Source organism: Chelonoidis abingdonii, chromosome 2 (genome assembly GCF_003597395.2).
Source record: "Chelonoidis abingdonii isolate Lonesome George chromosome 2, CheloAbing_2.0, whole genome shotgun sequence".
Classification (NCBI taxonomy): Eukaryota; Metazoa; Chordata; order Testudines; family Testudinidae; genus Chelonoidis; species Chelonoidis abingdonii.
The window spans coordinates 268608041-268625677 of NC_133770.1; the positions used below are offsets into that span (position 1 = coordinate 268608041).

The 17637-nt window shown below is 38.3% G+C and overlaps 1 protein-coding gene across 1 annotated transcript in view; it reads right to left on the minus strand.

Moving 5' to 3' along the window:
• Positions 1-17637, minus strand: part of ANGPT1 (angiopoietin 1) — a 213948-nt gene that overhangs the window by 88190 nt on the left and 108121 nt on the right. Inside the window, exon 4 of the mRNA XM_075063187.1 lies at positions 4415-4647. Coding sequence (XP_074919288.1) covers positions 4415-4647 — 233 coding nt within the window. The remainder of the gene's footprint in view (positions 1-4414; positions 4648-17637) is intronic.

Genomic DNA, 17637 nt, shown 5'->3' on the forward strand with positions numbered 1-17637 from the left:
ATGTAAACACTCCGGATAGTTGGTGAGTTTGAAATTCAGATCTAGATCCAAATTTTGCAATTTAGGTTCACTTCTACTTTTTGAAGTGATTAGTAGTATGATTTTTACTCTCCTTCTCTCATTTGCCTTTATACACTGAGAACTTTGAGAAATTCTGCCCTGCCCCTTGGCCTAGCAATAATGGAAATACTGCTGTAGACCAACCGTAAGAATTGTTATCACCATGTCATCTAACCTTGCTCATGTCATCTGACCTTGACAAAGGCCAAACAGGCAGGCAGTATCAGAGCTTATTCTCTTAGGGCCATACTTTCAAAGGTAATTTGGCATCTAGAGAAACAGAAAGGTACCTAGTGGGATTTTCAAAAGCTTCTGAGGAGGTTAGGCACTTTTGAAAATCTCATTAGGCACCTATTTGCATCTTTGGGCACCAATATGTCTTTGAAAATCTGGCCCTCAGGGCCTTGTTTAATCAACTAGGTGTGCTGCCTCTGAATCTATTAAACTATCCACCCTGGTGTGCAGAGTGGACAGCATTGGCCTTCCAGTTGGAATACATTCTCATTGATTCACATTTACAATGCTATTGTTGGAAGGAAAAAGACTAGAAACTATTCTTTTTAAATGAAAGCTGAGATTGTCTTTTGCATTATTAGATCTGTCAAATTAAAGGATTTCTGTGACTGAGACTTTTTGGGGCTACGAAGGCTGGCTCTTTTCAGAGGAAAGTGTGATCTGCCTGTAATCGTTTATGGAATAACATGTCCATTGGGTAATTTTCAACCCAGTCCCAAGGATGGATAGTTAGTTAAATCTTGTCCTAAAGTTTGAGGGTTTATATCTCTTGTCAATTCTCACCCTACCTAATTTTAGTGTAGATATTCTTGTTATTCACATAACTGTCTAATCATTTTTAAATCCTACTGAGCTCTTTTTTTCAATAATATCAATGAGTTCCAAAAGTTAGTTATGTATTTTCTTTTATCAGTGAAAAAGTATTGCCTTTTAATTTTATTAGATACTCCCATGTTTGTGTTTTATAATAAGAGGTAAGAAGGGAGTATCCAATTGCTCCTTTCTACCATTCATCATTTTATATTCCTCTATCATGTCAACTTATTCCTCTCACTTTTGACAAAATAGTCCTATATTTATGTTCTCTTCTCAGATGGAAGTCTTTCCATGTCTAATAATTTTCATTGCCCTACTTTGGACCATTTCCATTTCTTCAATATCCTTTATGAGATCAGATAACCAGAACTGAGTATAGTATAGAAGATGTGGGCATACCATTAATTTATAAATAATATTTTAATTTTTATTATCTGTTACTCAATAAAATCCTACCCTCACTTTACGTTTTGAATGCCAGTACACAGATAGCCGATATTTGTGTTTAACTAACTAAAGTTTACATATTTTCCCTGAGTGGTTATGGCTATATTACAGTAGTTCCAATTGTTCTTCCCAGCATGCTTACCTTGTACTCGAAACAGTCTTCAGAATGTATAATAATTATTTTCACAAATTAATGCTGGTAATAATTTTTTTAAAAATCAGTGTATGTGTTAGTGTCCAAGATTTCTTTATAATGCTCTGGTGTTTTATGTTAACGTTATTTTAACAAAAACTTTTCTGTGGCTTTTTTTAGTTCTCAGAAACAATTTATTTCCTAAAACTTGTAAGTCAGATAGATTTAAATGCATAGCAAAGTGAGGTATTTCTATGAAAGTGCTCCATCTCTAAGTAAACTGATCTAGGTATTTACAATATGCCAATCAACATAGTATCCAAGCATGAATCTCAGTCAGTAACTAAATACAAAGAGGTAAGGGGAATGGGATGGAGGTGTCTAAACTTAAGCTACTAAGTCTACATTTAGGCATGTAAATAATTTGAGTTTCAACAGCAGTGAGCACCTAGTAGCTTTCATGAATTCAGTGGGAGTGGCTTGGTACTGAGCAATTTTGAAAATTCACTTATTCGGGTACCTAAATTTGGCCTAAATTCTGATTTTTTGAAAAATCCTGGTTCAAAGTATTTATAAGAACCAACTGATGTCTGAAATCTCCATATTAAAGGGGGAAATATTTTGTTTGAATCTAATTCAAGATAGCTAGAAAATCTGTTTTCAGTCTTTACAACAGCTTGCAGTTCATCTCTGTATGAAAATAATATCTCTCTCACATTGATATTAATTTCAAAATGCTCCTGAGTGCTGTTAAAACAGCCTGAGCAAAACTCTGCCAGATTTCCTTGCCAGAAGACCATAAAATATATTAGAGGATTTGAATTGCTTCACAATGCTGGACTATTGGTCTGAGAGCATACTGTTTAAAAAAGATTTTATTTAATTTAAGGTGCTGAGGAACTGTTCAGCATGGAATAAGTCAAAGCAACAGAGAAAGGGAAGATTTAGAATGGACATGAGAAAAAAGCATCCCATCAATAAGGTCAGAATGTGAAAAAATCTTCCAAGGGAAGAAGGTGGAATCCTAGTCACTGGAACTATTCAGATACAAGCTGCACAAGGGGAGTGGAAATATTCTCTAGGGAAAAACAAGATTGGATCATCTATTAGATCTTTTTGACACTTAGTTCTATCAGACTATAATGATGCAGGTTCCAGTTTTTTGTAGTTTTTTTTTTACCTGCACATCTCTATGCATCTATTTGCAGGGCCGGCGCTACCATTTAGGTGACCTAGGCAATGGCCTAGGGCGCCAGAATTTTTTGGGGGGCGCTATTTTGCTGGGGGGTCGGCATGCGGGTCCGGTGGAGCTGCCGCAGTCATTTTGGCGGACGGTCCGCTGGTCTAAAGTCTCCAGTGGAGCTGCTGCAGTCATTTTGGTGGACAGTGCGCTGGTCTAAAGGCTCCGGCGGACCTATGCCTGCGGCAGGTCCACCGGAGCCTTTAGACCAGCGCACCGTCCGCCGAAATGACTGCGGCAGCTCCACCGGAGCCTTTCCCGGAGCGGACTGTCCGCCGGCATGACTGCGGTAGGTCCACCGGACCTGCGGGGGGTGGCGAAATGGCCGTCCATCTAGGGCGTCAGAAACTCTGGTGCTGCTCCTGTCTACTTGCACTGGTAAAGTAATCAGTTATATAATCACAATTCACATATGCTCTGGGCTTTCTCTCTAGAATGTCATCCCTCAGCCTCACCTTGCCTGTCCAGCTATTGGCCCATCTTATTTCTCCCCTTCACCTCTAAACTCTCTGAATCTGCAATTTGCTGCTTTAGCCTTGTGTACCTCTCCTTTAACTTGCTCCTGGATTTTCTTCACAAGGTTTTTGATGACCTCTTCCTAGTCAAATCACATATCCTTTATTTCAACCTCTGCTTTGACCTCCCTGACATCCATAGTATCTCCTCAACAGTCCATATAGAACACATCTACAAAGATAATCTTCCTTACTCATTGTTCTGATCATGTCACCTTCCTCTCGAATTCTTTCTGGAATTTCTCTTTGAATCCATCTCCACCTTCTCAGCAACTCTTATCCTTGTGCTGCAAGACTCTGCTTAGACTATCTTCTTCTGAGCCCTTTTCATACTCTCCCGCCACCTCCTCATCTCATGATGTCAGCCTTTGACAAACTGTTTGTCCATTTCTCCAACAATAACTCTATGCTTTCTTCCATGCTACTCTTGATGCATGGAATGCCTCTCCTGAGCTGGTCTGCAAGGCCACTACCCTCCGAGAATTAAAATCACTCCTGAAGAATTTTTTCTTGTGTTGACTAATAATTGCAAGCATGAGACACAACTAGAGATTGCTCCGAAAGATCTAGACATCTAATAATAATACATTTTAAAAAGCTTTATTAAGATGTAACCAATTATAACCCTGTTGACTGGCTATATAGTCCACCCATTGCCTCTGCCATTTTTGTCTGCCTGGATTTAGATTGTAATGTCTTCAAGACAGCACCCATTCCATCTTCCATGTTTGTTCAGTACCTACCACACTGTGGGTGCAAATGGAAACAAACAAGTAACAAAAAAAAATAGAAAAACAAAGAGAAATGTAATATTCAGAAAATATCTGAAAAACAACAAGTCATAAAGAGTTAGATCCTCCGTGACTGTAATTTGGTATCACTAAGTCAGTGGAGCCAATTTACATCAACTGAGGATTTGGCACAAGTGTTGTATGTTATTAAACCAAAAAATCAAACATACTTGTTAGCATCAGGTTCAATCTCAGCAATATCTCAAGAACTATTCATGTTCAAATGTTTTCTTAAGCTACTTTGCCCTTGATTAGTTCAGAATGTCTGATTCTCTTTTCTTTTTGGACCTATAAAAGTAAATTTGACCCTCTCCGTGCCGCCCCCCCCCCCACTTCCCGCCCAATATGTCTCTCTAGTAAGAAATTTCTGAGACTTTTAAAGATGTTACTCTCTTACCTCCTTCTTTGGAACAAAGATTGACCAGACTGTGAACTGTGTCCATCAGTTCCAGCTGTTGTTTCTGCAGGACACTGTTGTTATTCGTTGCCTTGTTTAACTGCTTCTCTAGCTCCTGGATTATGTAGCTTTGGCGTGAGACTAAGCCTTGAAGGTTCTCTTTTTCCTCCTTCAAAGTATCCAACTCTTCTTTATGCCTTTCTTCCATTTCTAATATTTTATGCTCAAGTAAACTTAAAAAAAAAACAAATAGCAGACATTAATTCGTTTTAATATACATTGATACAGAAACTGGTGTCTATTTTATCATTTGGTTGTATGCAGAGTTCAGCACACGGATTACTCATGCTTACAAAAGGCAATAAACTCACAGCCATAACTTCACTTTAAAAGGCTAGCCAAAGGGTTGGTATATTCTATCTAGCACCTAAACATAATTGACATCTAGTATCTCGCTTTCTAAACAGTATGTTAAACGTGATTGCATTCCTAATTTATACACCCACCTTAGGGAACTGCATGTACAAGTGGTCGGTTATGTACCTAGCTGGCAATTGTGCATGTAGTTATCCACTTTGGGCATATAGTTAAGTATTCAAATTAGTCATGCAGTTCCAACTGTATTTTTTGCATGTGCAAAGAAGTTGGAGAGTCAGGAGAGGGAGAAAAGATGAACAGGGCATGGAAGTTGTTAGTGGAGTGGATGGTGCAATGTGATAAGAGATGGGATCAAGGAGGTAGGCTGGAGCAGAATTGTGTAGACCTGTGAGCACAAGAAGATAAAAACGTGGGAACGATGGGAAACCAGCCAAGGGATATGGTGCCAATACTAAAAAAATCTAAACAACAGTCTGTCCAATTCAGGAAAGTATCTTTGAAAGAATATACGAGAAACACAGAATAATCCCCAGACTACTTGCATCTATTTTTATCATATGGTCTCATATGAAATCCTTCCATAAGCTTTGGCTTATTAGCAATGCGTTACATTTGCAGAGCAGGAAGCTCCTAAATTGCAATCTAAGGCCTGGATCCTACAAAGACTTATACACGACTTGTTAGGACCAGTGCCTAAAACTGTAACTTTGTTCCTTCGTGTCACTGTCTTATGTTTTCCTCTCACTTATGATTCCTGTGAACTCTTCTAATTGCTTCACATGAGACCTCATATGCTAAATATTGGGAGAAACAAAGAAATGTAGCCTGCAGTTGGTCTGATATGAAAGACATTCTATCTCTCAGATTCTATTATTTATTATACCAAATAATTAAATGGAAAATTAAAGTTACAGCTGACAAATTTACACATCTTTGTAGTGAAGAAAATGACACTGAAAATGTACTGAAAAAGGAGAGAGTTTAACTCTTGTTTGTCTAGGCATGCTAACAAAATATAGACGTCTTATATAACCTTGGAATAATCAATCTAGTGCAAATAACTTCCAGGTCATTAAACTGTAAAGCATTATAGGACAACTTTGGTTAAAAATAACCCAATAATCAATTCAGTAGTTCATATAAACTTTTGTATAATTTTAATAAAATGTTGTTTGATGTGATAATCGTGATTCTCAACTTGTAGGGTCCTGGGAGATTTTAAGTGGCTAGTGAAGATGGGAAAGGAAAATTTGCACAGGTGAGTGGTACTCACTTCCATATCACAAATAAGATTCTTTTCCAAAAAGTTAAATCAGGAAGTTGGATTCTTAATGTGGGATCCCTATTTTGTCAAAATCCCTCATAAGTAACTTTCCTTGCACATCAAAAAAATGAAGATGATGACTCATATGGTATCTCAGAGGACTTCTGAATACTCATCATTTATATCTCCTCAGCCAGGAAAATCTTGAGTACAACTGTAGAAAAATAATGACTTGCTTTCATCAAATTTTATGGCTAATTTTAGAATAAATGTATGCAAACACTTTCCCCCTCCTTGTACTCCTTCTTCTCCTGCCCCTTCCCATGTTCGTTTTATAAAGATCAAAAGGAGTTATGGATGCAACGGGACAGCTAGGATATATGTAACCACTATCCTATAGTCTTGTCAGTGCCAACACTTTGGCACTATTGTAGGAGCTCAGCAAATCAAGGTTTTTATTAATATTAGATAAAGAAATGAAAACCTCTCATCTGCTGAACTTTTGATCGGTGACTTTACTGCATATGTCAAAGGCTGTGTTTCTCATATCATGAACCCACCATTGGTCTCAAACTTGCCAATAGGCCACTTCCTATCCAAGTTAGTCTTAGATTTTATTGATTTTCTCTTTACCCGCAGCTTGGTTTTTACTGCTGGGTAATAGATCAGTGGCAAAATGCCTATTTTATTTCAGGTCATTTAAGCTAACGGAGAAATGTAATAAAATCCTCCTGGAGTTGTTTCTATTAAATATCATGGAGTCTTAATGTGAGCTGTTACAAATGATAACAGTGTAAAGATTAAACTCAGACCTGGATTTGCTGTACACACTAGAGTAATATAAAGCTTAAAAACAAAACAAAAGAAACTCCTAAGTAAAACCAATAGCAAATCTCTTTTTCCCAAACGTTATGAATTTTGGACTTAACAGGACACTCAAGGAAATATATCGTGCAAGCTTGCCCCATTCTTTTCTGTGAAAGCCAGGCAGAGCAACATAAGCAGAGTACCACTTTCTTGGCATCATCCTTGGCCCCAGCTGGAAGGGAGAAGATGACTGAGACTCAAGGCTCTTTAATCTCATTGACAAATATATAAAAAGATACAATATACTGGACGCTGAAGCGAGAAATATTCAAAATGTAAACAATGTGCACATTTTTAACCATGAAGGTAATAAACTATTTTAATACATTGCCAAAGGATGTAGTTAATCCTCCATCACTAGAAGTTAATCAACACTGAATATAGGCCTAAAAGATGGGTGTTCTAGCTCAGCTACAACTTATTCAGGAATCACTTGGTGATATTATATGTCTCATGTTATGTACTAAGTCTGACCAGATGATCTTAAAGGTCTCTTCTAGCCAGAGCTCATCAAAAATTTTAAGACTGAAGAGTTTTGTCAGAAAATGATGATGTAAGAAAACTTAACATTTGGCAGGACCTGTAAATTCCATCAAAATCTTCATGGACAATTATCAAAATGTTTCATTTTGACTTTCTCATTTCAGCTTTTAGGGTATATTATGTTATACTTCGTAATAATGTCGCTAGTTTGAAAAGGAGAATAGTGCACCCTGTCTAGAATGCATGTCTGTTAGGGCCATGCTGTGCTGGACAGGGGAGTAGCTGATAGCATTCTGGAGGTTGCTAGGTTGGAATTTTTCTGGGCTGCTGAAGGGTAAGGGAAGACTAGATGCTCTCTAAATTCCCTTCAGGCCACCCAAGCAGTATAGGACAGAATGTAGTTCTTACCATACAACATTTTACATCTGTGTCCATGTCTTAATGTTTTCATAGAAAAGAAAGGTTGACTACCACAACATGGATTGCTGCATTGTTTGTTTCTTATCATATGTTTCTTAACATAACAGTAAATGAATCCATGGTGATGACAGTTCACTGTGTCTTATTTATAGTAACATTGCCCATGTCAGGCAAGGAAGAATAAGATGACAACGCATAGCGCTTTCCTGTTTGGAGTCTATGGAGAGAGGCAGCTTGCAGATGTTTTATTGCTTTAGCAATAACACATCTTTATATTTATGAGTATAGTGTCAACAACATGTGCTGCAAAGATGGGATGACAAAGTGGCTGATTATTTTATGCTTTGCTATGTAGATTAAAATAGTATTATATACTACAAAACTAAATAATGTGTATGTAGTGACCTGTATCTCTGCAGTGCTTTTCCCTCTAGATATAAAGACCTCAAAGATATGACGGACAAGAATATGCTCCAATGACAGGTGAACTCCCTGTCACAAATTCACCAATGATGTAAACTCACTGAATTTGGTTCAGTTTTGTTAAGAACCAGTGAGAACCATCTCTCAAAACTTGAAATGAGCAAAACTCAAAACTTTATTTAGATTGGAGGCTTCTGAACTGATTAGTCTGAAAAGACAGAATTACCTAAATAGCATGAGAAAGGTTGCTGTCATGACCTTTCACTCCAGTGGGGCCAGAGTTTCACCCATGATGTTTACAGCAAGGAAATTCTAGAAATCGCTCGCAAAAATCCTTTTTGAGGGTTTTTCAGTCTGAGGTTGAGCCCAAAGAATTTCAAAGAAATTCAGATAATTTTAAAGGTTTATTAGAATCAACCTCACTCCACAAACCTTCAAAAGTTAATTCACCATTAATAGGATACTTTTATAGAAGTTCTGTGAACAAAGAGTTTACCAAGTTTTCAATCATCACTGTATTTTAAAGGGCTACTAACAAGAATGTTGTGGTTAAAATGAAACCAATATCAATTATTTATTATTGGTTAAGTAAAGGCCTTGTGCTCTGCAAGACAAAAAGGGAAAATGGTCTTTGTGATAATGGACTTTACCATCCAAATGATTTATAATTGTCTATGGCAGTAATTATGCAGTACTACTCCTCGATAATGCTTTCAGTCAAAATGCCATAATTGTGACTTGAATGACTCTGTGCTCTTTTTTGTGAGTAGACAGCGAATATGACTTTCCTGTACATTTTTAAACCCTGTCTACTCATTAGAATGGAATAGTCTAGGGAAGTACAGCTAGTGCACAACACTGATAAAAATAAATCACTGTTGACTGTAAGGTTACCCTGTGAGCAAGTTGATTTTTTTACATATTGCAGTCTTCAGCTTGGAGCTCAAATAATCGTTCTGGTATCAGAATAGTAGGGTAAAGAAAAGAATGTTATTGTTATGGTAGGTTACATATTGCGCCTGACCATGTTGACAGGACTCTTGAGAGCTGTTAATTACAATACAGAAGAAAGCCAATTTCAATTTGCCTTACATTTTAAGCATACTCCTGTATATTGTCTGGTCTACTGGTATTAGTGGAGCCAGTAATCTATTTTCTACCATACAAATGATGTGTTCAATTTGTCAGGATGTAAGCCAGCAGGATAGCTCAGCATGACTGCACCATGTATAACATTATTCATAAACCTTCCTGATAATGCTAGAGAGGTTAGCAGGCCAGTACAGAAGCCAACGTACAGACTTCCAGTGAAGGCTAATGTCATTTTGAAAGGTGATGAAATAGAATATGGAGACAGCACTCTTGAAACTCTCCTGGAAAGAAGGAAAGTTTGATTTAGGCAAACTGCATTGCAAGGTACACAGTTTTTTCATTAATCCAATCCAGACCATAGCAGTTTAAAGGGGATTTTTACTTATATTTTGAGATGCCTCCGTTTAGATGTGTTTGGGAATAGGGTATGGATCAAGTCAGGGAGATGGGAATCCTCTTGCATCAAAAGTTATCTTAACCACTTACATTAAAAGTAATCTTTAAAAAGTCTGGACATTTTAACCATAGACAGTGTGATTTACTTTGCCTTTGATCTATTCAATAGGTAAAGATAAGGATTATCATTGTACTAAGACAAGTCTGGCCAAATATATAATCAGAGAGAGAGAGAGAGAGAGAGAGAGAGAGAGAAATTGGATTTAAATCCTGTATTCCTCCAGCTGTGAGAAGTTAGGAAGAAATTTCCGCTGTGGGACAGGTTATTCTATAGTTGTCCACTACAAGCTTTCTTGAAACTGTTTCTCTAGTATCAAGCACTGGACATTGCCAGTGAAGTAGATGGAGCACTGGCCTGGTCTGGTATTACCTATATTCCCATATTTCTTTAAATCCAGTAAAATGCTGGGGCCTGATTCTCCACTTCATTTCATCTGTTGAAGTCAATGGAATTACAGTAAGGTATAGGAAGTAAAGCTTGTATAATGGGGTAGAAGAATCAAGCTCTTTACTGAAACCAAAATGTGTGTCTAAAACTCCACCCAGTGGTACCACGTTTTTCGTTACTTCTGGCACATAAGAGTGGAAGGAGTGTGCAAGAAAAGAATTCCTGGAGAAATGATCATAATCTTCCTTGTATATGGTATGACTATTCTTGTGCTGAATCTGCTAACAGTTGCTCTGTCTGCTGAAACACACTTCACTTGTCTTACCTATTCCTGTGTAATGCCTAGATTGGCAACTCTGCCATGTTTAAACTAATTTCTCTGATTCTCCTTTTTCATTTCTCTGATTCTCCCCTTATGGTAGCATACTAAATGAGATAGCAGGCAATCAATTATGGGCATCAGTGATCCTGCATCCCCCCTCAAAAATGTTTAAGGTGAAGGCACTGAAAGCAAGGAACATTCTCAAAATGTAAAACCTTATTTAAAAATGCCTTGTGGAAGAATAAGTTGCACTGATGTAAACAATCATTTATATTTACAGTTACTGGGAAACCACAATATTATGGGCTTGTCTATACAATGAGTCAGTGCGTGGAAGCCAGTGTGCTGTATATTCACACCCTGGCTTGCTGTGCACTAACTCGCCATGTAGACAAGCCTTCAGTTATTGCATTTCACAAGATCATCCAATATGTGCTATAAGACTGAGGGACAAATTGCAGCAGGTGCTGCTGCATATGTGCATAGTAAGACAATCGCCCTGTTCAAAAGAGCTTAAAATCTAAACAGACAAGATAGATAAAGGAAGGAGAGGTTACTTTCAGTGACTGGAGTTCTTGGAGATATTTATCGCTATAGGTACTCCACTTCTAGGTTTGCCAGTTTTGGTTGGATGTATTCCAGGAGTTTTCATCACATGACATAATCTTTAATTAAAGATTAATCTTTAAAATTCCTGGCGACTCCAGGGCAATCCTGGAGGGTTGGCAATCCTATCCACTTCAGGCATGCATTCACTCCATGCACCTTTGATCAGAAATTTTTGGTTTCAGTGCCAATTTGGTTTGCTAATATGCTCTTAACACTCTTGTACCATACCAAGGGTATACAGAGCAGCACGGATGAACTTTCCCCATGTCCTTATCTACTGCAAAATCCCATGACCCACTACTCCGAGGCAGAGGGGAAGGAGCGCTAGTAGTGGATCACACATAGGGACAAACATCTTGAAAAATTCCAGTTACTGTACTAGGTAAGTAAACTCTCTGTAACATTACCCAGGTATAATCTGGACTGTTGAACAGCTGTGTCCCCTCCATTCTCCCACATGGAGTGCCTTTTACACTGTTTTGCTGTGAGAGCAACCACTCCTGATCTGCTCCACACACAGCCTCTAGCATGTAAATTACGTCCAGCTGAATTACATGAATGCTGTAGTCAGACACTCCTGAATTATATTGCAGAGTAACACCAGAAAATTCCAAATCACAGACTTGTCACCAGAAATGTAAATCTTCCACTGCATGGATCATTTCTTTTGGACAATACAAGCTCATAGAAAGTCTGTCATTTCATTAATAAGAGATGATATGCACAGATCCTGATATCTCAAATGGGGGTTCCCAAACACTTGAATTCAAACACACTGGTTTAGATAAAATATTTAAGAAGTTTATTAACTACAAAAAGATAGATTTTAAGTGATTACAGTTAATGAGGCACAAAAGTCAGAATTGGTGACAAAGAAAATAAAGGGTAAAACACAGCTAACATCTAACAACAAGCTAAGTGAATTCAAAGTGAAATGTCTCTCTCACCACTTGGTTCTGCAGTGTCGCTGGTTGGAATCCTTTCAGACAAGACTGTCTCTTTGCCTTTAATGTGCTGTGGCTGTTGTGAGCATAGAGAAAGGTAGGTGTGTTTTGGGGCCTCTCTTCCCATTTCTTATTCCTCTCTTTTTCCTTTGAAGATCATTTTCAGCTGGGATTCAGGAGATAGAAGAGATGGGAAACTGCATCTATTTTCTTTGCCAATATGTAAATTTCTTGGTCATGTCTTTCTTCCTGCCAGAGAATGGCCACTTAACCAAGTGATAGTCCATTTGATTTTGTTGACATCTGGCTGAGGTGTTGGCTAGCCTTTTGTCTCTAGGGAGCTGGTCTGAAGCTGTTTCTCCAGACTTGGAACATGTCTTATACAGCAGAATTTTACAACTTTATATACAATGTTACCACACATCTTTTACCAGGACAATAATGTTCAGCAGATTCTGAGTTTTCAAATTATACCTCACAAGGCATATTTTATACAAAAAGTGTCATAGGATTGCAAAAAGGGTGAACAGAGGTGTCACACTCTCCTTTTTTACCCCTTTTTTATGCAAGGCCCCTATTGGTGCTCCACTTCAAGTGATTCATGAGCAGTACTCTCTGAAGGAGATAAGAGCTTTGAAGCCAGATCTAAGAGTGACAACAGAACTGCAGTACTAAAAGTAACATCTGCTAGAAGCATGCACTAAAACATAGTGTTTGGGAAGATGTGAAAGGAAGCCCAAATGGCACCTCTGCAAATTTCTGCAGTTGGTATGTCTTTTAACAGTGCCATGAATGTAGACTGACATCTTGTAGAATGGGCTATTACTGTAGGAGGGTGCTGAACATTAACAGTCTCATCCCAAATCCCATTTTGATAATCTTTACATGGAAATCACGGATCCTTTAGTTCTGCCCACAAAAGCAACAGTGTCAGAGACTTTCTAATTGGTTTGGCTCTGTCCAAATAGATGGCTAATGCCTTTCTAACATCTCAGGTATGGAGGGTGGCTTCCCCTTTGTTCTGATGTGGGTTAGGGAAGAAAACTGGAAGTTAGATGACCTGATTGATATGAAATTCTGAGGATATTTTAGGTACAAACTTGGGATGTAGCTAAAGGAAATCTTTCTACTTGTAGAAACTCATGAAGGGGGGATCTGTCATTAACGAACCTGGTTCTCCAATTCATTGGGCAGAGGTGACAGCCACTAAAAAGGCCATCTTCATAGACAAGTGTAGATAGGAGCACTTGGCTAGTGGCTCAAAGGTTGGTGTCATCAAACAATTGTGGATCAAATTTAAATCCCACATTGGAGTGGGCTTTCTATGTGTGGGAAAAGGTTAATCAATCCTTTGGTAAACCTCAAAGTCTAGGAGAGGGCAAATGCTGAAAACTCCTCCACAGGAGAATGGAAGACTATGATAGCCACTAAATGAACCCTAACAGAATTTAGAGGAAGTCTGGGCTTCTTCAAATTCAACAGGTAATCTAGATGAGCTCGGAGGGAAGAATAGACAGGAAATACTTGTTGTTGTATACACCAATGACAAAATCTCCCATTTTTGCAGATAAGCCTTTGTGGTGGAATTCTTTCTGCTGTTTAACAAAACCCATGGCACTTCTGGGGAACAGGAAACTTCTATCCCAGAGAACCATTAGGAAAACAAAACCTGAGCTGCAGAATGTTCAAGCCAGGGTAGAGAACCCTACCTGAGTCCTGAGTTAACAAGTAGGGAATAATTGGAAGTTGTAATGCTGGGCAAGAAGTGAGATGAACCAAGCCAAGTGTTGATTCAGAGCTGTTTGACAGTACCGAGCCTGAGGTTCCATGACAGCAATCCTGAACTTATGGGTGAGTAGTGCTTGCAACCAAAGAGATCTAGACATTTTGTTCTCATCATGATGTTGCTTTAGAATGATATTGCCTGCCACACTTCTTGATGGCATCAGCAACCAAAAAGTTTGATTTTTTTATTTACACACCCTCCACCAGAGTTGTTAGCTGGAACATAAGAGTTTTTGGTTGTCTCTTTTACATGGTGGCTGAGGTTTACCAGATAGCTTTGGCAGGTTCAAGCACAGCTTTGTTCATACATATGGCCACTCTTCCTGAATCTTCTCTAAAAGGATATGAAGTGATTTGGTTATCCTTTCCATAAGCTTCTGAAATTGTATAAAAATCATCTGCATAAGAACTGAGGGAGCGGGCATCACAGTCTCATCTGGTAAGGATAAGGAGATATGAGTCTGTGGTGTTACTTCTTTATCAGCTCTCTACTCTTGTCCCTTGAAAGACTCCTCATGGTTTGAGACTGTTGATGAATAGGTGTAGCAGGAGACTGTTTCCTGTCTTGATCCCCATATGTAGTTGGGAGCTCTACAAAACTGTTGTCAATAAGCACCCTATGGGTCCCAGTATGGCCACTGAGAGGTCCATAAGGAAGGAGAGGGAGCAAATAGTGTTGCTCATACCAGGACAAATAATCAGGAACATGAGTCTGTCTGGGTCTAGAAGTCTCTCTCAGAAAAAATTTCTGAAAAGATGGCTGTAGGCTGATAACAAGGTGATCCCTGTACTGAAATCTGAGAGTTGAAGCAATGTTCTCAGCATTGTCCCAGGAGGAAGGAGACAGAGCTGGTGTCCCTTTCTGACAGTACTGGTGAGATAGAAAGTACCAGAGAATGGTATGGTTTAATGACCTAGAAGATTCTGGTACCAATACATTTTTTCTAGATCTACTCTTGAACTCTTGAACTCTGAACAGATTTTGCACTTAGATGGGATGTGCATATCTCCTAAACAATGGATACAACAAGAATGAGTGTCACTGACCAGACTAGGTTCCCAGGAAAGGAGGCAGCATTTGAATCCAAAGTTCCCAGGCATATTCCGGGGAAACAACTCCTGAGAGGAGGACCCGTCACACAAATGATGACATGGGGGGGTGGGGCAGGATTGTCTAACGAAATAAAAACCCCTTGAAAAAATAAAATGAAGAATATTAAAACTCAAACTAGAACTATAGTAGGCTAAAACCAAAACAAATAGTAGAAGTAAGCTATGCATGGAGAAATCTAGAAACAGGCACTATTATATACTCTTTTCAGGCCAAGGTGGTCAAGAAAGAACTGAAGGAGGTTTATTTGTGCTGATCGATGTTCCATTGTTAGGGCCATGAGAGTATCAAGGTACATGTGCAGAGCAAATGGGCATGGCCACTGAAAATTCCTGATCGAAGGTGCACAGGGCATATACGCACCTAAAGTGGAACACCCATTGGGACATTACTTGAAAAAGTTGTATTGTATCCATTTTATTGATGGGAAACGGAGGCACAGAAAAATTAAGAAGGATTAATCATGTACTTAAATAGAAATTTGTGCATAAGTGATTGCAGGATCAGGACCTAAATGACTTGTCCAGTGTCAGGTGACAGAACTAGAAATTTAACCCATCTCTCCTGAGTCCCAATCCAGCGCTTTATCTACATAGAGCCATGAGAATGATTAGAGGACTGGAAAACATGCTGTATAGTGATAGACTCAAGGAACTCAATCTGTTTAGGATAACAAAGAGAAGGTTAAAAGGTGACTTGATCAGAGTCTATAAGTACCTACCTAAGGAACAGAAATTTAATACTGGGCTCTTCACTTTAGCAGACTGGAAGTTGAAGCTAGACAAATTCAGACTGGAAATAGGGCACACATTTTTAACAGTGGAAGTAATTAACTATTGGAACAATTTAGCCAGTGTCGCGGTGGACTCGCTGTCCCTGGCAATTTTTAAATCAAGATTGGATGTTTTTCTAAAAGATCTGCTGTAGTTCAAACAGGAATTAATTCAGGGCAGTTCTTTGATCTCTGTTATACAGACTGGATGAGCACAGTGGCTCTTCTGGCTTTAGAATCTATGAACCACAATACCATTCTTCCTTTCAGCTAATAAAAGACTCAGTGACAGAACCCAGAAGCCCTCACTCCAGGTCCCTGCTTTAATCACTAGACCACATTCCTTCCTATTTTTCTGTTTGCCCCATACAGCAATGTTTCTAAAGGGAGACAATACAATTTAAATGTTGCTTTTCAACACATTCTTTATTTCCATATACAAACTCAGACTATTTCATCATGTCACAGACCATTTCATCATGAATGTCAGTGTAGCCACCCAAAGTTCAAGTCAAGTCAAGTTTATTTACTGCCACACATCCTTGCACCCTGACACATTGTTAAGATACATAAATAAAGAAAGAACATTAAATACACAAGACATCACATAAATGACTCCGTCTCTTGCACATTCTAAATAAATACTTGGAACTAAGCAGATAATGGCAAGACAATTATTTGTTCAGTCAATTAAAAGTGAAATTAAAACATACATATTTCCAATTCTATAAACCTAAGAAATTCATTTAATCAATCCTCAATTCAATTCAACTTCTTCTAATTGAAAAAATTATGTACAAATAATTATTAGATTAGATAAATTGCCAACATTGACAACAAATACTATTGACAATGAATTATTTGAGCTTTTCTGCAAAGGCATCAAAATTAGCAATCATTTCTTTATAGTAATGCACTCTGGCATTTTTTCCTTTCTCCACCATCATCGGTTTCCATTTCTTCTATCCTCCAATAGTTTCTTGCTATTGCTTATTATGTGATCCATCTGATTTCATAGATTCATAGATCTTAAGGCTGGAAGGGACCATTGTGATAATCTAATCTGAACTCATGTATTACCCAGATCATAGGACTTCCCTGAATTAAGCCTGCTTCAAGTCCAATAGTTGTGGTTGAACTTCAGCATATCTACTAGACAAACATCCAATCCTGATTTAAAGATTTTCAGTAACACAGAATTCACCACAACTCTTGGTAAATTGTACCAATGGTTAATACTCCTGACTGTTAAAAATTTGCACTGTATTTCTAATCTGAATTTGTCTAGCTTCAGCTTTCAGCCATTGGATCTTGTTATGCCTTATGCTCTTATGTTCTTTTATTATGTTCTTTGTCTGTTAGATTAAAGAACCCTCATTTCTGTTCCCTTTGTAGGTACTTGCAGACTGTGATTAAGTCACCCCTTAAGATAAACTAAAGAAATTGAGATCCTGGAGTGTCTCAAAATAAGGAATTTTTCCAATCCTTTAATCATTCTTGTGGCGCTACTCCAGTTTTCAGCCTCCTTCTTGAATTGTGGACATCAAAAATGGACACAGTATTTCAACAGTGGCTGCACCAGTGTCAAATACAGAGATATAACAACCTCCACACTGCTAGTGTATATTCCTCTGTTTGTTTATACAAGGATTGCTCAGTTCTTTTGACCACAGCATCTCACTGGGAGCTCATGTACAGCTGATTATATTCGAGGACTGTCAAGTCTTTTTCACAGTCACTTTTTCCCAGAGAGAGTCTCCCATCCAGTAAATATGCCTGTATTCTTTGCTCCTAAATGTACAACCTGACATTTGGCAGCATCAAAACACATATTGTTTGATTATGCGCATCTTACCTATCTACCAGATCACTCTGTTTCAGTGACCTCCTTTAATACTTTATTAATTGA